This window comes from Zeus faber (genome assembly GCF_960531495.2).
Source record: "Zeus faber genome assembly, chromosome: 17".
NCBI lineage: Eukaryota > Metazoa > Chordata > Actinopteri > Zeiformes > Zeidae > Zeus > Zeus faber.
The window spans coordinates 10,904,083-10,925,529 of record NC_137204.1 but is presented as its reverse complement, the minus strand read 5'-3'; the positions used below and the strand labels follow the sequence as shown (position 1 = coordinate 10,925,529).

The 21,447-nt window shown below is 43.5% G+C and overlaps 1 protein-coding gene across 1 annotated transcript; it reads left to right on the top strand.

The window, feature by feature from the left end:
• Positions 1-7,543: 7,543 nt before the first annotated feature.
• LOC307242936 (protein NLRC3-like) lies at positions 7,544-20,637 on the top strand (the record flags this gene model as incomplete). Its single annotated transcript, XM_080017584.1, has 10 exons — positions 7,544-7,632; positions 7,745-7,861; positions 7,951-8,064; positions 13,419-13,483; positions 15,517-17,320; positions 17,543-17,716; positions 18,846-19,019; positions 19,442-19,615; positions 19,832-19,878; positions 20,105-20,637. The coding sequence occupies 10 exons, from the start codon at positions 7,544-7,546 to the stop codon at positions 20,635-20,637; spliced, it is 3,291 nt and encodes a 1,096-aa protein (XP_079873710.1).
• Positions 20,638-21,447: the final 810 nt, after the last annotated feature.

Genomic DNA, 21,447 nt, shown 5'->3' with positions numbered 1-21,447 from the left:
TACTTCATGACAAACACATCACGTGATCCCACAGGACGGCTACACACACGGCCCTGCCCCAGAGCTACGTGGCCGAGCGGGGTCATGGTGTAAAGAATTAAAACATAAAGAGAGAGAGACTGGGGATCGGTGTCGTGGATAAAGCAGCTCCAGACGATGCCGCCTGGCGAGGCGTGCGGGCAAGGTTCTCAGGCCGAGCGCAATAAAGGGAAAACCTGGTGTTGAATGGCTTCTTCTGAAAGCTACGGTTGAAGACCATTCATTCAGCCCTTTGAAGGAGACACACGTCGTCTCTTCAAACGCCAGCACGGCAACGCTGCTTCGCTAATGTACCGACAAATCACATGACGTCATTTGCGATTTAGTCCAAACGGCAAACCAAACATGTTAGTAGATGACAACACGGTGCAGCTCAGCAGAGAACATCGGCAACAGCCACGGTACACGCATTTGAGGTAAAAAAAGTCAAACTATTTTAACTTTTTGCCGTCCTCTGCGACCACATTACAGCCGGATGTCACGTGTCCGCTGCAGCTGCCTGCCAGTCTCGAGTTTTGCACTGCAGTGACGGTGCCGTTTTCTCTGGAAAATGGCACTTAAGTGGATAAATAAAAAACCCTGGATTGATATGAAAGTTGTTTTTTTCTAATTGCACGGAGGCTGTTTGGTGCTTGTAGCGAGGAAGCAGACGGAAGATTTGAACCCGGTTGCGCACGTGGTGTGGATGGTCCGGTGATTGGGGTGCGGCTCCAGGTTATTACTTGTATAATAATATAATTAAATATGAATCATTAATTCCGGTCATAAAAGAAGGGCTTCCATCGCCAGTGGAAACCAGGTGATCAGCTATTGATCACTCCAGATCATGGATGTCCGCTACCTGGCAGGTATGTTATACGTCGCGCCGCAGGGGGCCGGCTCTGTTGAGTTGGACGTGGCGCCCCATGATCACGCCTCTGATCCGGACAGCCAGCATGCTCCCTCAAATCACACACGGGGGCAGCATTATGCTGTCTTGGTTTGGTTCAGTGTCAAAAGGCAAAGCCGTGATGTCGACGGCTCTTCTTCAGGGCAGTATTGAGGGATCTCTGTATTAAAGCGGCTTTAATGTCACAGCCACAGCCAAACATTGTCTAGGAACAAGCAGCACGAGTAGAGTTAGAGATTTCCTCTTTTTTCCGGTTGGAATGTCATTCGGACAGTAAAGGGAAAAGAGATGCTCAGGGCGTAGACAGGGCCAGGTTTGGTCTGAAGAGACGGGGTCTTCAGTCTGCGACGGAAGATGGGGAGGGATTTGCTCGTTCTGCTACCGGGGGGGAGCTCGTTCTACCATCGTGGCTCCAGGGACGAGAAGAGTCGCGACTGGGATGAACGAGTCCTGAGTCCACGAACCGGTGGAGGAGCGAGGCCTACGAGGGTGGAGGAGTCTGGAACCCGACCGGCGGCTATGATGTCATGATGAGGCTGACGTCGGTCAGACAGCGAGACATGAATACGACGCCCAGGAAGCTGGTGAGGAAGACGAGGAAACCTGCCGCGTTTCCCTAGCCCACCTGTAGAGGGGGCGGGGGAGGGGGAATAATGGAAAATAGCTCTCGTGTTGCAAGATCAAAATTGCAAGGCTACACTAATTCATCTCAATGCTCATCTCCAGCAGAACAACTTTCACGACTACTGGTCGTGATGAAAGCTTTGACCCTCTTTTGAGATTCGGTTCCCAACCAGTCACTCGGTAAAAAGAGTCGTTGAGTTTCGTCCAATTCTTTGTTGGTTTTTCGGTTCAGTCGGTGTGACGCACGGTGAGCGAGGGAGGACTTCCTGAACGATGGAGGAGTCGGTTCAGCTCTGAGTTGTGAATGGAACTCTCCCGAGAATACTTGAATTCTGTCAAGAATATTATAACGGTGGAATGCAAAGAGTGAATAAATAACAATCAAGATGTATTTTAACAAATGCAGAGACTTTTTTTTCCTTGAACTTTACTTCAGCTCAGTGAACATTTCCAGATTTTGAGTCTAAGATTCACTCTTTTCACTCCCAGGTCATTTAAAGGATTTGTTCGCTACAGATGAGTCGTGCATGAGTCGTGCATCACTAACTACTAGTAGTTAAATAACAGTGATCACAGTTGTATGTGTTTGACATTCTTCGTACTACACTACTACTACTATCCACTCACTCACATACCAACTCACACATATGTGCAATAATATCCATGCAGTAAAACTGCACAATCAAGGAGAGGCATTTATATATTATGTTCATTATAATGTCACGTATATTTTGTCTTTTAAAGATTTAATGATTTCTTTTGTTTTTTGGCTATTTGTAGCCCCCTCCCTATGAATGTGTTTGTTTATTTATTTTATTCATTAACTCCTACTATCAACAATAATACTACTCATTATGTCTTTGTTTATCCTATGTACTTCATGATTATTTATTCTCTTGTGTATGTTCTCACTTCCTCTTGTTTCAAACTCAAAACGCTGTTTTGGATGTTTGTTCAATTAATCGTTTTTTAAAAAATCTAAAATCTCTCTCTCTCTCTATAATAAATAAAATGTACCAGTATGTAGAGGGCAGGTCACAGCTCAGTTGATGACACTCTAAGATGAAGCGTCCATCTGGGGGAGCTGTTTGTCCCTCCCCCAAGGAGCACGTCCATCTTTACTTCATCACACAGTGCGGTGAATGACGCTGAGTCAATTTAATTTATAATTAGAAAAGTCTGATGTTTTTGTATTGTTGACGGTGCAGTAGAAAGTGCATCTGTCTCTACCTCACCTGTCCTACACTGACCACACCTGTCTGACACTGACCAAACCTGTCCTACACTGACCAAACCTGTCCTACACTGGCCTGTCCTACACTGACCACACCTGTCCTACGCTGACCTCACCTGTTCTACACAGACCACACCTGTCTTACACTGACCACACCTGTCCTACACTGACCACATCTGTCCTACACTGACCACACCTTTCCTATACTGACCTCGCCTGTCCTACAATGACCACACCTGTCCTACAATGAACACACCTGTCCGACACTGACCACACCTGTCCTACACTGACCACATCTGTCCTACACTGATCACACCTGTTCTACACTGACCTCACTTGTCCTACAATGACCACACCTTTCCTACAATGAACACACCTGTCCTACACTGACCTCACCTGTCCTACAATGATCAGACCTGTCCTACAATGACCACACCTGTTCTACACTGACCTCACTTGTCCTACAATGACCACACCTTTAGTACAATGACCCAAACCTGTTCTACACTGACCTCACCTGTCCTACAATGACCACACCCGTCCATTCACTGACCACACCTGTCCTACAATGACCACACCTGTCTTACACCGACCACACCTGTCCTACACTGACCATGCCTGTCCTACAATGACCACACCTGTCCTACACTGACCAAACCTGTCCTACACTGGCCTGTCCTACACTGACCACACCTGTTCTACGCTGACCTCACCTGTTCTACACAGACCACACCTGTCTTACACTGACCACACCTGTCCTACACTGACCACATCTGTCCTACACTGACCACACCTTTCCTACACTGACCTCGCCTGTCCTACAATGACCACACCTGTCCGACACTGACCACACCTGTCCTACACTGACCACATCAGTCCTACACTGATCACACCTGTTCTACACTGACCTCACTTGTCCTACAATGACCACACCTGTCCTACAATGAACACACCTGCCCTACACTGACCTCACCTGTCCTACAATGACCACACCTGTCCAACAATGACCACACCTGTTCTACACTGACCTCACTTGTCCTACACTGACCACACCTTTCCTACACTGACCTCGCCTGTCCTACAATGACCACACCTGTCCGACACTGACCACACCTGTCCTACACTGACCACATCAGTCCTACACTGATCACACCTGTTCTACACTGACCTCACTTGTCCTACAATGACCACACCTGTCCTACAATGAACACACCTGCCCTACACTGACCTCACCTGTCCTACAATGACCACACCTGTCCAACAATGACCACACCTGTTCTACACTGACCTCACTTGTCCTACAATGACCACACCTTTCCTACAATGACCACACCTGTTCTACACTGACCTCACCTGTCCTACAATGACCACACCCGTCCATTCACTGACATTTACATTTACATTTACATTTAGTCATTTGGCAGACGCTTTTATCCAAAGCGACTTACAAGGGAGAATAACATTCAGCTACATTGCGACAGACCATTGCGACTGACCATGCCTGTCCTACAATGACCACACCTGTCCTACACTGACCACACCTGTCCTACACTGGCCTGTCCTACACTGACCACACGGCTCTACAGGCCTTCTCTTTCAGTGCATTCACTGCCGGACCAAAGTTTTCAGAGGCACTGAGGTCATCATAGGACAGGGTGTGTTTTGGTGCTGTGTTTCCGAAGGTGAACATGTGTCTGTTTTCCTGAGAACTGGGCTTTTTCTGGGACATCATTATTTTGGATTTTTTTAAGTTTACTGGCAGGGCCCAGTTGTGGCAGTATTGCTCCAACAGATCCAGAGGCTTCTGCAGACTCTACTCTGTGGGTGACAGCAACACAAGGTCATCTGCATCGAGCAGGAATTTTACTTCCTTCTTGTTGAGGGTGTGGCCTGCAGGGCTGAAGATTGTTCCAACAACACCACTAGTTCATTAATGTAGATTCAAGATTCAAGGTTTTTATTCATCACATGCATACAGGTATGCAGTGAAATGCAAAGTGGCAGTGCCTACAGAGGCAGTGCACCGTATGAAATGAAAAAGTATAAAAACAGAAATAGAACTAGAAGTATACGAACAAAAAAAAAATATTCTGCTCAAAATAAATAAAATCAAGTCAAAATTTAAGTCAGTATATCCAAAGAAAAGATTTATAATCTGTATCCAAAAAGAAGTGTGTGTGTGTGTATATATATATATATATATATATATATATATACACAATCTGCCATCTCTCCAGGTAAGCCTCAAGGACCGTGAGGTGTGCAGGTTAGATTGTGGCTGACCCCTTCCACCCCGGACACAAACTCTTTGAAACACTTCCCTGGAGCCCCTCTTCTAATGGTCTAGCAGAGAGGGCAGTGCAAACATTCAAGGAGCTGATGAAGAACAGCACAGCTGGGACAATAGAGACAATGGTGGATAGTGCTTTGTTCAGCTATCGCATCACTCCACAGTCGACTACTGGATTGTCACCAGCTGAGATGATGATGGGAAGGAAGCTGAGCTGTACACTTGACTTGATGCACCCAGATTTAAAACGAAAAAGTCGAGTCAAAACAAACAAGTCAGAAAAACTACCATGACAGGCACGCCAAACATCGCAACTTTGAGGAAGGTGAGTTCTCACCAAAGAGAGGACAGTGCTGTGCCAGTGGTGACCCAGCACCAGGGGGTACATCAGCCGACGGATTGCACAGATTAAGGAGGGACCAACGTCCTCCAAACCATTTGAAAGACTACTCCACATAAAGTGGATGCCTTTAGGGGCAAGAATGTACCCTAGTCTCCCTAAGGGGGAGATGAGTGTTCTAATAAATAAATAAAAAGAAAGAAAAGTAGATAACAAAGTGTTCGGAAGAAATAAAAGGTGTTCTGACATTGTGATGGTTACATACATTTATAAAAAGGAAGCAGGGTACAGCAAGCTAATATATATATATATATAAGTTTATATGTTATTGGCTAGATGGGAAAGAAAATGCTGTGGTGTATTATTATTTTCATTGGTTAACTAAAGGACAGAAAAGCAAGAGCGAAGAAGGGAGGGATGTGATAGAGTGCAATTATATGACTTCGCCAGTAGAGTGACTCTATCTTAAGTAAATGCTCCTTCGCCCTCTCTGTCATGTGTTGTACTGATAGCCAGCCTGGCATGTTACGGCCGCGCCACATGTTGCTGAAGACGGTTAATAAAAGGTGAACAAACCAGAAGTTGGTCTCAGTTACCTGACGGCAAAATACCAAGATACCACAGAGCTATTTTTAATAAGACCTTTATTGGCTGATTTGTGAAAAATATTGAATATGTAGAGAAGGGGTCCAGGTCAGTGAACACAGTCAACTACAATAGTCAAGAGCTGAACAGTAGGTGAACCTCCCTAGAGACTCCCCTCTGACCCCACCATGAAGCATGTACAGGCCTAAAGAGCCACAGAGATGCACCAGCTCTTTGAATCCAGCGTCGTTGTACCTGCTCACTCAGGTTTAGAGATGGAGCCATATCTCCACCCTCATTCACACCTTCTCTGTGTGAGCTGGACCTACCGCTCAGTTAGCTGCTGTGCAACACTTGCTGTACACACAGTCCGTCTGCACTCGCTGATGTGGGAGTTGGTTCCAGGTTCCTGGTTGGACCGGTTTGATTTCAAACTCATGTGATGACACTTGAGAAGGAAAGTTTTACTGAGGAGGAACAAATGAACACAAGCAGCCAGGACGGGCTGTGGAGGAACAGCAGCGTCTTCTCTCTACACATCAAGAAGGTCAAATGTCTCAGTGGATTCAACGGACTGGAACCTACCAGGGAACAGTGGACGTATGAAGGGTGAGGTAGGAACACAGCTCCGGACACTATATCTGTATGAGCTCATGTATTTTTGAAGAAAGCTAGAATGTGACGTTGGTTCTTGTTGATCATTTACCTTCTATTTGAAGAGGTTCCACAGGTTGGACTGAAAAACATTTGATCTGCATCCGCTTCATGTAGAACACCAGGTCGGAGAAGGGAATGACCTTAGTTTCAAGCTTTATATGTGAAATACATGCACTTGTCTTACTGCTTACATACCTGCCTTACTGATCATGTCTCACTTATGATATACCCATCTATCTGCCTGTCTTACTGAAAGGGGTGAGATTTACAGGAAATCTCGAACAATCTGGTGTTGCAGGAAGTCATTCCTTTCTAACTTGTAGAGAATAGAAAGGAATGTTTCAGATGCATCGAGTGAAGACTGGAACAAAGAAACATCAACACAAGCGAGAGAATCTCAAAGCAGAGATGATAGACCAGCCAGAGAGACAGAACCACTTCATCGACTGGGAGAGAGAGACCACCACATGGTCACATGAGCCAAGGTCAAGAAAAGTGTGTTTCTGTTTGGACACAATGGATGAACGGTGGCTTCTTGGAGACTGTAAATCATTCAGTTTGAGTTAAATGTTGTGAAACTGGAGGAGCGATGATCAAAATTCATCCCTCATTCAATGTGATCAGTGAAACGTTCTGTTCGCTGCATCTGATTGGGTAGAAATACAGAGCTTGTTCTCATCACTTACAAATGCAGGTATTGTTGTTATTGGTTTGAGGTGCAAACTGTGTTGTGATGAATAACATGCAGAGCTTGTAGTAAACTCTTTCTGTTTAAATCTAGTTACGGAACCTGTTTGGCCTGCAGGCCAGACTTTGACCACCTGTGGTTAAGTGTAACACTGTGACATCATCATGTTATCTGAATTTAAAGGTCTGCAGTCAACTATGAATGTGTCTGAGGAGGGAGAGGAGGGGCGTCCCACCTTTAAAACAACTCAGTCTGGGGAACATGGCGGCCCGAGCAAAGCTAAGAGGTAAGATGAGGATCTCTGAGCGTCTGGGACTGTTGTCCATCTCAGAGCTCAGCAGTGATGTCACTACACCTTCATTAGTCTGAGGAAAAGCTCTGTGTGTGTTGTGTTGAAGCCCAGAGCAGCAGGAGAGTCCAGAGGGTCCTGCACCCAGTGGGGTCTCCATCAAGAGTGACCAATCTATGAAAATACCTTTCGTGTTCAAAGCTGGAGATCATTCTACAGAGCAGAGGTGAGGATTTATCAAATAGTTTATCAAATAAAACAGCTCAACATCGTCAAATCCTAACGTCCAGATGGTGGTTATTGTTTATCTGGTAGATTCCATCAGGAGAGAGCAGACTGTCCTGAACCCAGCTGTGTCTCCATGAAGAGTGACTGGTCTATGTTAATTCCTATTGACTTCAAAGATGGCCGCCCCTCCAGGGAGAAGAGGTAGGACTTTCAAACAGATGGTGGAAACAGAGTAGATGTTCATCATTCTCTACTGAGCACAGGGAACAAGTAAGGAGGAAATGAATTGGACGGAACCAGCGTTAAAGCACAACGTCAGTGACAGGGAGGGCTTTTGTTGGCACTTTTTAAATTATTGTGTATATCCATGTAGTTAAGTAGTGTAGTTTCTTGATGAATTTGATGTGTTGATGAAGAAGGAGTGACATCTCTTGGGACGCTACTCATTCCCAGACACCTCATATTTCCCCCCTTCGAGACTACACAAAGTCTCGACAGAGAGAAGTGTCATTGAAGTTACGACGTTAATTGGCTTAATAGAAATCACCTACTAACAAACAGACTGATTAGAATCTACCCTTTTGAACATACTTAGTCATAGCAATACAATTAATTGTGAGAGCGAAAAACCCATCTGGCAGCTTCCTTTCTTAGTTCTTTCAACAAGAATCAAGACAGGAAAATTCTCTCACGGTTCCTCCGCCCCAGGAAACCACCTATTGCACTCCAATTCAATAAACCGCAAAGAAGAAGGGTTTAGAGAACTGTACAGGATGTTACATGTAAATGCATACATTCAGAACCTCAGAAATAAATCAAAAATTTGTCCAAAGTCAGGCCTGTCGACCCATCGGACCTTCCAATGAACATGTCCCTGCCTATTATCAATGTCCCTCAAAACCCCGCAAAAAAAAAAAACACTTGAGGTCCCAATATATCCATTTCACCCTGTTACAAAAAACTTAAAAGAAAACAATACTAAATTAAAGTAATATGTCTTGCTAAAAATATCTGCTGTAGAATACAGACTTTTCATCAATAATACGGGTTACATTGTAATAAACAAACTCCAATATTATAAAAACCTGCATAACACCAATGTATGTATTGAACTGTTGCTTTTTAACACCATCAATCTTCAATGCTATTTCACTCGACACTCCTGATCATGATGTCCTCATTCAGGGTCCGTCGTCCATTTTCTTCCTCCATTTTTGAATGTCCATGTTTGAGTGCTCAAGTCCATTAGGCTGTTAGGATCTGTGGACACAGCCAACCTCATACTGGTCCTGGAAGAAAAATTCACCAGCCAGTATCTTGCACACACATCAAATACAGTATAATAATTTCACTTTTGCATTACACTTTAAAATTATTCCAATATATGATTAACATTTTCCTTTTCCCCCCTTTGTCCATGCATTTTCTCAGTCAAAAATAGTCTCGGGTCTATGATGGAATCAGATGTTCAGAATAGATATTTCTCTACTAGTGTTAGCTCCTAACTACACACCTCTAATGCAAATTCAGACCTGTATACTGACAGATTTTAACAATGCGATTTTTCAGCACACCATTCAATTTTTCAGAAACACCTTGGCTTTGCAGATGATGAACAGCTCCTAGACATTGTTTCATTCCCAATTTTTGCTGAATTAATTTTATTGTTTTATCCACGAACTCTTTCCCATTATCTGAAGATATGCGATCTGGAAGTCCCCACCTGCTTATGACCTCATGACACAAGAACTTGGCTTGGCAACTGACTGAGCATCTTTACGCTTTGTTGGACATGCTTCAGTCCATCGTGAAAATCTATCCAGGTCCACTAACATGTATCTTTTACCTCCTACTGGTCTTATCATGTCAACAAAATTCACAACCAACTCACGCATGGGACCTGTCGGAGTTGGAATGTGACCGGGTGAACTCTTCACACCTCTCCGAACATTGTTTTTAAGACCGATTGTACATCAGCCTATGACATCTCAATTTGCTCAAGCAAGTACGGTGCCCATACTCTTTCGTGATTTTTCTTATTGCCTCCCCCCTTGCAACATGGGCTAACCCATGTGCTTCCTGAATCATCAAACTAAATAGGTCAGGGGTGCTACCATCAGTCCTTCATGATTTCTCCACATGCTTCTGCTCAACTCCTTCGGCCACCATTAAAGTCATATGTGGCACACTTTTCTCAATGTCACGCTCTTTATCAAGATAATCATCAGTGTTTATCTTCATAGCTGCTCCTTTACTTCCTCATTCCACCACCAAGAATCCTCTCCTTCCGGCTGCTCCCCTCAGGGGCGCCGCAGTGCATTATCTACCTACAATTCTTTCTGTTCTGCTCATCTGTAGACCTTCTCTTTGGGCTTCTTATCCTCATTCTTCTTATCCACCAACTGTATTTGGCTGAGTTTTCTGAGAGTCTCCTGGTCTTGTTCCTTCCTCAACTTTAGCCCACATCCGTCTGACTGCGGGGTCGTATCCTCCAATAGCTTTGTCCAAATCACTCACACTCTCTTCTCCTACTTCCAGGCTTCTGACTTGTTGCCTGCTTCCCAAACGGTTCCTTCTCTTGGTACTGTTGGAGCTCTGATACATCTTAATGGTTGTTGTAGCCTTGCCCATCTCTATTATTTGCTCATCCTCATCTTTGAAGAGATAGTTGCCCTCCGTTGTCATCACTGGGAGCTGAGGATAAACATCAGTGAACTTCACCTCCTTCTCATAAGGCGGGGGCTTCTTTACAGATGCTGCATGTGAGAAGGGTGCGGTAATCTTCTCCATCAATTTTTCTGCTTCCTTTTCATTTTACTTTATTTCTTGTCTACTTTGTTCGAACCATGTCTGTCCCTCCTTTACGAACAGCTGCAGAATGCCAAATTCTGTTTGTCTTTTCTCCGTGCATCTCTTTCCTCTTTTTCCTTTCTTTTTATTTACTTTATATGTGGACACAAGCACCTGCATTATTTTAATCACAGCCGGGTTAAGAGTTCCTTCAGCTGGCCATGGTTGTTCAATGTCAGACCACCGCTTGCTCCATTTTCCTGATATTTTTGCAATATATTTAATAAGAGGATTATTCTTTCGCACTACATCAATAGGAGTGATTACTTTTGTAATTCTTGTATCCATTTCTTTTATTGTAACTCGAATTGATTTATTTTAAAATCATTTATAAAGCACGGTGTAGTCACACTCAACTAAAAACAACTGAATTTACCAACCCCAAAGGAGACCAATAGCTTCCCACTTATGAAAGCAACTTCACTTGTTCATGATGTGATACATCTGATCATACTAAGTTATCTTAAATTATCAAAATGTCCATCAATGTTCACTCTCAAAACAGCCTCAATCAAGATAAACCATACTCAGATAATGAAACCAATATTCACAGCACTCAACCGTATTTAAATCAAATCAGTTTTTCCGCATGTGATCAATCAAATCAATAATGCTCCATTAATTAGGCGAATGCCTTGATTAGTCAGTCCGTTGCCAAGTCTCTTACTAACTAAACGCTATATAAGAAAAATAACTACTGTAATCCTATATTTGAGAACAAGCAATCATGTACGTTATAACCAAATGTATAGGCATATAAGTAATGCAGGTGAGGTCTGTTGAAAGAGTTTGTGGATAAATCGTACTGGCCTTATTCACTCTGGATTCAGAATTCTTATGCGCTGTCATCCGCATGCTCCCGGTGTCTGTGAAGAACTGCCAGATGTCTTGTCATCTGCCCCTTGGATGATCCAATTCAGACACATTCCATCTTCTCTGTCTTTCCCCCAGCACTCACTCAGCAAAGTAAAAGAAAGAAAGAAAAAACAAAAGGAATAACAGAAGAGTTCAGTGTCTTAGGCTCACTCTAAATTCTCATACACACTGTAATACAATTCAATGATTCATACGACGAGTTAAATCTAAAGAGTATATAAGTCAATCTAATATTACCTCTAATTCATTATTTTTATTCTATATTCCTATTTAATTTTATTTCTCTTTTTTTTAAATTTATTTCCTTCTATCATACTAAGAAAGGAGAGAGAGAGAGGGGGAGCTTCTTTTCAACCCCCTCTTGTCAGGGGGAGTCGACTAAGCACCACCCCTTGCTCCACCTCTTAAATGTAGTCACACCTTCCAGTTTACACTGGTCGTCAGCGAACGAACATCCTGTTTCAGCTCCCCTGGGCCACACAAGGAGTCATAAATCAAAGCTGGTTCCCTTCACTCAGCAGCCGAAACACAAAACCTCGTCTCTTGCATCAAAAATCCCACTGTTCCTTCTATTTCACCAAGACTATCTGCTCCTTTAACCAACATAACTCACAACAAGCACTGTCACACACTCCAAGCACAAAGAGAAAAAACTCACACACCAACCAAACAATCCACAAATCCTACCCATAATTCAGAGCAGGAGATTTTCTTTTCTTTTCTGAATGTGTATATGCATGTGTAGGCAGACTGTTTCTGGTGATTCTAGTCCTTCTCTCAAGAAGGCTCATTTTGTTATCAAATATATAAAGTCCTGTGAAGGTTCATATCCTTTATCAAATGTATAAAACATCCTTAAAAGAAAAAGGCTCATATACATTTATAAAACGTCCTTTAAGAAAGGCTCATAATCTTTACTATCAGCTTTACAAAGTCCATAAACAGGCTCATGTATATTTATCACTAAAGGGGCAAGAAATGTTTCTTTTATATATAATTTAACTGCTCACCACATATGTATACCTATTTAATTGATTCGCAATGTAGCTTGAATGTTATTCTCCCTTGTAAGTCGCTTTGGATAAAAGCGTCTGCTAAATGACTAAATGTAATGTAATGTAATGTTAATAATCCATGTATTCTATATATCATTTACACATATACACGAACAATAAACAAATCTCTTCACATCTCTTTAGCCACGGCACACACACAACACACACACACACACACACACACACACACACACACACACACACACACACACACACACACACACACACACACACACACAGGCACACTCAACCCAACAGGAAAAAGACATATCTGACCAGCAGTACATCAAATTCTCCCAAAACTTCAACAGCGCTTGACTTTATATTTTAAGACACCTCAGTAGAAATATAGAAATTACTGCTTCAACTTCAAAAGAATGTGTAGTGCACTGAATTCAAGCTCCAAGGGATATTGGATATTGACATCAACTGCTGCAACCATGCCAACCTGCCCTGATGCATTGTGGGACGTTGTTTTAAAATGACTAATCCTGTCTGTTGCCTGTTTATGATGAATTGTATTTTTAGTCGTATTAATGTTTTATACTTATTAAGGAATATTTCCGTTTGTTCAAATGTTGAATTCTGTCTATAAATATTTGTGTGGTAGGATCCAAATGTGTCAAATAAAAAGGTGTGGCTGGGGCTGCACGAGGGACCGCTCTAAACTTGAACTTGTACGTCAGCTTTGAAGAACACGACTGGTGAATACCACCTTGTTTTCGTGGATGGGAGTGCAACTGAACAAACAACTGTGTTGATTGTGAACCAAAGTGAAATGGAGAGGAAAAGAAAGGTGAAAACAGCCAAGGATAGCACCGTATCAAAGGAGGTGGAGTGTGAATCTGTATTTGGGAACAGGACTTGTGTGGTGGGTCCGGGGTCGTTTTTCAGTCCCATCAGAACCTTCAACCTCTGTCACATCCAAGAGTGTCACCTCTAACTGTGTGTGTGTGTGTGTGTGTGTGTGTGTGTGTGTGTGTGTGTGTGTGTGTGTGTGTGTGTGTGTGTGTGTGTGTGTGTGTGTGTGTGTGTGTGTGTGTGTGTGTGTGTGTTCTCCACAGAGACCAGCAGAGGTCAGAGGTCACCAGTGGTCAGTCTGGACAGCAGCATCAAACAGACCTGGACTCCTTATTCCTGGTGTGTAAATGTCCAACAAGCTCCAAATGACATGAAGCAGCATGTGTTGTGGTGCTGATGGTCTCCATGCTTCCTCTTCACACCAGTGGGATGTGAATCCAGGACAGTAAAGTTCTCACTGATGTTCTTCTGTTCCAGCTGCTGGAGGACAACATGGTCACCTTTGTGAAGGAGGAGCTGAAGAGGCTCCGGAGGGTTCTGAGTCCAGATGACCCACAATGCTCAGAGAGGCAGAGGGAGGAAGAGGATGAAGAGGTGGAGGGTGAGGAAGAGGAGCAGAGGAGGAGCGCCAGAGAGGGAGTTGTGAACATCACACTGCACTTCCTGAGGAGGATGAAGCAGGAGGATGTGGCTGACTCTCTGCAGAGCAGTAAGAGACTGTGATTCACACATTTAAAGGAACATTCCACTCTGGTTCTCTGCTTTATTAGCACAACTGTTTCTGAGAAGAAAATGAGAGCTCTACCAGTTCTCTACATGTAGAGTTCAGAGATATATCCAGGAGACAGTCGCTAGGAGACAGTCGCTAGGAGACGAGTCGCTAGGAGACAGTCGCTTGGAGACAGTCGCTAGGACAGAGTCGCTTGGTCGTCTAGTGATCTAAAGGTTGCTGGTTCGATCCCAGGCTCCTCCTGCTAGCATGCTGTAGTGTCCTCGAGCAAGACACTTAACCCCTAATTGCTCCTAATTGCTCCTGATGGCTGCGTCCATCGGTGTTTGAACAATTGTAAGTCGCTTTGGATAAAAGCGTCTGGTAATTGTAATTGCTTGGATACAGTCGCTAGGAGACAGCTGCCAGAAGACAGTTGCTAGGACACAGTCGCAAGGAAACAGTCGCTAGGAGACAGTTGCCAGGAGACAGTAGGGGAGTAAGGAGTAAGGAGACAGTTGCTAGAAGACAGTCGGGAGTCTAAGAACTAAGACTTTAATATCGTTTCCAGTGGAATAATATGCGATCAAAATTGAAGCAACATAGAAGGTGTCTACCTTTTTAGACTGCTAATAGATTTATAGTAGTATTAGTACCTTTTAAATGGGAGATTTATCGTAGTACTAGTACCTTTTTAATGGGAGATTTATAGTATAGTAATACTAGTACCTTTTAAATGGGAGATTTATAGTAGTTCTCGTACCATTTTAATGGTAGATTTACGGTACTACTAGTACCTTTTAAATGGGAGATTTATTGTAGTACTAGTACCTTTTTAATGGGAGATTTCAACACCTCCATGTCAGAGTAGAATGGTCTGCTACTAATAAGCCAGTAAAGCTACATGTTGGTTATCATTACATTTACATTTAGTCATTTAGCAGACGCTTTTATCCAAAGCGACTTACAATTGTTCAAACACCGACGGACGCAGCCATCAGGAGCAATTAGGGGTTAAGTGTCTTGATCAAGGACACTACAGCATGCTAGCAGGAGGAGCCTGGGATCAAACCAGCAACCTTTAGATCACTAGACCACCAGCTCTACCGCCTGAGCTACCATCCCCTATGCCCCTATCATGGTGGAACATGTGAATATCAGTAGAGCTGCAGATTTATGACCAGCTGAGAGTTAACCTCCACATCACACACGTACATTCAGTCAGTCTGCTTGTTCCAACTGTGATGAGCTAAATAGACAACATGGGTTTGTGAGTTGTACACATTTAGCAGGAAATATTGACATTATTCTCATTGACAATAACATCTACTCCTTGATGTTCTATGAAATTTCTTCATTCAGTAAATCTTGTTCCTGTCTGCCGACGTAAACTGAAGTCTCATCTGAAGGAGAAGTTCCAGTGTTTGTACGAGGGAATCGCTAAAGCAGGACAACCAACACTTCTGAACCAGATCTACACAGAGCTCTACATCACAGAGGGAGGGGGTGAGGAGGTCAACCAGGAACATGAGGTCAGACTGATTGAAGCAGCTTCCAGGAAAACAGTGACAGAAGAAACAGTAATCAAATATCAAGACATCTTTAAACCCTTACCTGGACAAGATCAACCAATCAGAACACTGATGACAACGGGCGTGGCTGGCATTGGTAAAACAGTGTTAACACACAAGTTCACTCTGGACTGGGCTGAAGACAAAGCCAACCAGGACATACACTTCACATTTCTATTCACCTTCAGAGAGCTGAACTTGCTGAAAGGGAAGCAATTCAGTTTGGTGAAACTTGTTCATCACTTCTTTATTGAAACCAAAGAATCAGGAATCTGCAGCTTCGACAAGTTCCAAGTTGTGTTCATCTTGGACGGTCTGGATGAGTGTCAACTTCCTCTGGACTTCCAGAAAAATGAGATGTGGACTGATGTCACAGCGTCCACCTCAGTGGACGTTCTGCTGACAAACCTCATTAAGGGCAACCTGCTTCCCTCTGCTCGCCTCTGGATAACCACACGACCTGCAGCAGCCAATCAGATCCCTCCTGAGTGTGTGGACATGGTGACAGAGGTGAGAGGCTTCAGCGACCCACAGAAGGAGGAATACTTAAGGAAGAGATTCAGAGAGGAGGAGCAGGCTGACACCATCATCTCCCACATCAAGGCATCACGCAGCCTCCACATCATGTGTCACATCCCAGTCTTCTGTTGGATCACTGCTACAGTTCTGGATCACGTCCTGACAACAGCCCAGAGAGGAGAGATGCCCAAGACCCTGACTGAGATGTACATCCACTTCCTGCTGGTTCAGTCCACACAGGGGAATGTCAAGTATCATGGAGGATCTGGGACAGATCCACACTGGAATACAGAGAGCAAGAAGATCATTCTCTCCCTGGGAAAACTGGCCTTTGAGCAGCTGGAGAAAGGAAACATGATCTTCTATGAAGCAGACCTGGCAGAGTGTGGCATTGATGTCAGAGCAGCCTCAGTGTACTCAGGAGTCTTCACCCAGATCTTTAAAGAGGAGTGTGGGCTTCACCAGGACAAGGTGTTCTGCTTTGTCCATCTGAGCATCCAGGAGTTTCTGGCTGCTTTTCATGTCTTTCTGACATTCACCAGCACTGGTGTCAATCTGCTGACAGAACCACAACCAACATCAAAGTTATCTAAGGGAAAGAAAAAGAAACCTGATTTACAATCCCTCTACCAGAGTGCTGTGGACAAGGCCTCGCAGAGTGTCAATGGACACCTGGACTTGTTCCTTCGCTTCCAATTGGGCCTTTCCCTGGAGACTAATCAGCTGCTCCTAACAGGCCTGCTGGAACAGACAGGAAGTACCTCAGTGACCAATCAGGAAACAGTGCGTTACATCAAAGAGAAGTTCAGTGAGAATCTCTCTCCAGAAAGAAGCATCAACCTGTTCCACTGTCTGAATGAGCTGAATGACTGTTCTCTAGTGGAGGAGATCCAACATCACCTGAGATCAGGAAGTCTCTCCACAGTGAACCTCTCCCCTGCTCAGTGGTCAGCTCTGGTCTTCATCTTACTGTCATCAGAAGAGGAGCTGGAAGTGTTTGACCTGAAGAAATACTCTGCTTCAGAGGAGGCTCTTCTGAGGCTGCTGCCCATGGTCAAAGACTCCAAAACATCTCTGTAGGTGCACAGATAACATACATATATGAAGTGCACACTGTTTGACAACCGATGAGATATTAGAAGTTAATATGTGTGTAAATCTAATATAAAAAAAAGTATTAATCTTTGTGTGTGTGTGTGTGTGTGTGTGTGTGTGTGTGTGTGTGTGTGTGCGTGTGTGTGCGTGTGTGTGTGTGTGTGTGTGTGTGTGTGTGTGTGTGTGTGTGTGTGTGTGTGCAGGCTGAGAGGCTGTAATCTGTCAGAGAGAAGCTGTGAAGCTCTGGCCTCAGTTCTAAACTCCAACTCCTCTCGTCTGAGAGAGCTGGACCTGAGCACCAATGATCTGCAGGATTCAGGAGTGAAGCTGCTCTCTGCTGGACTGGGGAGTCCACACTGTGCACTGGACACTCTCAGGTCAGTGTTACTCAACCTTGACCGAAATATTCCAATCATATTGAGATTTGTATACATGTTTACTGTAAAGCACTATGTCAATATACACTATTAAATACAGGTAATATAACTTCATTTACACAATGCATATAATACATATACATCATTATTCTAAATCATAACATTAATGAATATAATAATCATATCAGGGTAATGATAATTTGTCAAAACAATGTATTTATTCCATATCTCTTAGATAGCTCGTACAGTTTAACCACAGCCTTTTTCCAAACAATGTAATTGAACAACGTTCCAAAAAGTCACAGCTTCCATCACAGTTACAGTCTCACAGACCTTTACATCCTCACATTCAAAGGACAGTTAGATGACGACCCCCCCAACCCTAAATTACGGACCAGGAAAAAATTCCCAGAATCCCAGACAGAAACATAAAGGACCCTTGAGAAGGGACTTGAGAGAGGGATCCTCCTTCCAGGATGGCTAGGAGAGCAATCGGTGCAGAGTGAGGAAGATAGACATGGAATGAAGAACAGCAAAACAGACAATGTCAGAACTACCAATTATCCAGGAGAATATAATGGAAGAGACGTGAAATTGGAATAAAACAAAGGTGTCGTGGTTATTTTAAATGGTGACTTTCCCATTAAATGTTATTATAATAACCACTGTGGGACCTAATGGGGTATTTGTCTTCATCCACCATGTTCATTGTATCACAAAAACAACTCCAAGAAACTTAATGTCCAGAGTAATTAAAAAATAAAGGTATTCAATGGTCAAAGGCAATACATCAATTGGCTCCTACAAAAGGACTCAACATAATGTGAAGTTGCTTAATCCAGGTGTTCTGAAGCCAAATCATAGATCCATGAGTCCATTCTCATAATCATGTCTTTGTAGATGTATTATTATTATTAATTATGTTAAATCGTATTTAATGTACAATCTACCTTATGTGACCTGTATGAAAACACATTCTCTGAAGATATAAGTCCATTAGTGTGTGTGTGTGTGTGTGTGCGTGCGTGCGTGCGTGCGTGCGTGCGTGCGTGCGTGCGTGCGTGCGTGCGTGCGTGCGTGCGTGCGTGCGTGCGTGCGTGCGTGCGTGCGTGCGTGTGTGTGTGTGCAGGCTGAGAGGCTGTAATCTGTCAGAGAGAAGCTGTGAAGCTCTGGCCTCAGTTCTCAGCTCCAACTCCTCTCGTCTGAGAGAACTGGACCTGAGCACCAATGATCTGCAGGATTCAGGAGTGAAGCTGCTCTCTGCTGGACTGGGGAGTCCACACTGTGCACTGGACACTCTCAGGTCAGTGTTACTCAACCTCTGGAACCAACTGGATCATGAATAGACATCAAATAATGATCCATTTACATGAAAGTCCTTCTGACAAAGTGTTTTAGAACATGGAACATATATGTGTCTGCATGATTTACATTTTTAAATCACTCATACAACTACTTGACTGATATTATTACACGGCTCTATAGAATAATGACTGATTGGTCAATCAGTGGTCAGTTATTTCTGAATGACGTCTGTCTGTTAATAATGACGTTGTAAGGGGGAACAACTCCTCCCTCCATGTCTTCACATCCTGCTACCACGGAGCTGGCATACTGCTTCTAAAATAATTTCAAATAAATATTCCATCTCATTGTATTATGTGTCTGTTGCTGTAGTAACCGTTTTCCTGATGTTGACACCTGTGCTTCATGTTGTGTTTGCAGCTTGTCAGGTTGTCTGCTCACACAGGAGGGCGTGGCTTCTCTGGCCTCAGCTCTGAGCTCCAACCCGTCCCATCTGAGAGAGCTGGACCTGAGCTACAACCACCCAGGAGAGGCAGGAGTGAGGCTGCTCTCTGCTGGCCTGGAGGACCCACGCTGGAGACTGGGCACTCTCAGGTATGTAGAGACCAGCTGACACTCCCTGACAAGCTCTTCTACAAGGAGGATGCTCCACAACCGTGTGGTCAATCATACTGGGATGGTGGGGAACATGCTTTGTTGTTAGACAGCACTTATGACTGATGTATGATGGGAAAAGATGGATACGGGAGCTTCTTAATGTCCATGTTTCCCTGAATTAAGAGAACGTTCTGCTCTGACTGTTCTTCCCAGGGTGGAGCACGGTGGAGCGTGGAGGCTGAAACCAGGGCTGAGGAAGTGTAAGTGTCTGTTTTTTTGATTCATTACTATTTATCAACTATTGAGATGGAAAGTCCATCCACACAGCAGTACGGGACGTCCATCCATTCAGATCCTACTGAGAATGAAGATGATGGTTGACATCATGTGTCTTCATCACACTGCTGATAAATGGACAATCTTGAACTTGAACTTGAGCTTGTTAGATTATAAACTGTTGCTGTATTGTGTCTTGTTCTCCACCAGATGGTGTTAAACTCACACTGGACCCAAACACAGCACACAGACAACTCTGTCTGTCTGAAAACAAGAGGAAGGTGATGAAGGTTGAAGAGGAGCAGCCACAACCTGATCACAAAGAGAGATTTGACATCTGGAAACAGGTGTTGTGTAGAGAAGGTCTGACTGGACGCTGCTACTGGGAGGTAGAGAGGGAAGGAAGGGTTGAAATAGGAATGACATACAGAGGAATCAGAAGCAGTGATGACTGCTGTGTTGGATTGAATGACAAGTCCTGGATTCTGTCTTGTTCTAATGATCATTGCTCTGCCTGGTACAATAACAGTGGAACAGACATAAATCTCCCTCCGTCCTCTGCTCGTCACAGAGTAGGAGTGTATCTGGACTGGTCTGCTGGCACTCTGTCCTTCTACTCAGTTTCCTCTGACACACAGAGACACCTCCACACCTTCTACACCACATTCACTGAACCACTCCACCCTGGATTTAAGTTGTGCTCTGGTTCCTCCGTGTCTCTGTGTCAGATGGAGGAGGTGTAGTATCCTCTCTCTAAAAACTGAACTGAATATTCAATGTTTTTATCACATAGTTCATAAACACTGTATGTATTTGCCTTTACATGCTGTGGTACATTTGTGTATATGACATATTTTTATAGTAATTTTCCCTTCATCTGTATATAACTTTACTGTCAAAATAAGTTTTGGAGTCATGTTGATGTTTGTCAACCTGCTGTTGTCCAGTCTTCTGCATGTTACCGTTATTTCATAACTCTCTAGAGAACGGCACAGCTCTGCTTCTTGCTGTTTGTACAACTTTGTTCCCATCCAAACCAAAGACTGTAGAACAAAATGGACGTAGGGTCTGTGACATCAGCTGTTGTTTTGTCAACAGATGATTTGAAGCATTTCTTCTTGCTTCTCGTATTAGTATCAGTGGATCACAAGGCGTCTCTGTTGCTTACAATCAAATCATCATCAACCAGTTCGCTGATGATACTACACTGTTTTGAAGAGACGCTGCTCAGATCCTAAAACAGCTGACATGATGGCATTGCATTGCTAGTGATGGCGTCGTTCACAGGTCGGGCTCTTCCTGTCGGCAAGCTAATATTTTGTGACTATTAAACTTAATTATGTTTGACAAAAAAACAAGTGTTTCCAGAAGACAACTGGATGAAAGAAAATAAATTCCTTTATTATAATTTCTGGTCGCAATAACCATAAACAATTACAGAATGCAAGCAAAATGTATTTATTGTGTATGTGTTTTCAAATATTTTCATTCTTTTATGTTTTGTTTGTAGGTGTAGTCTTGAAGACAGTTAAAACACTTTTTTATTTCAAGGT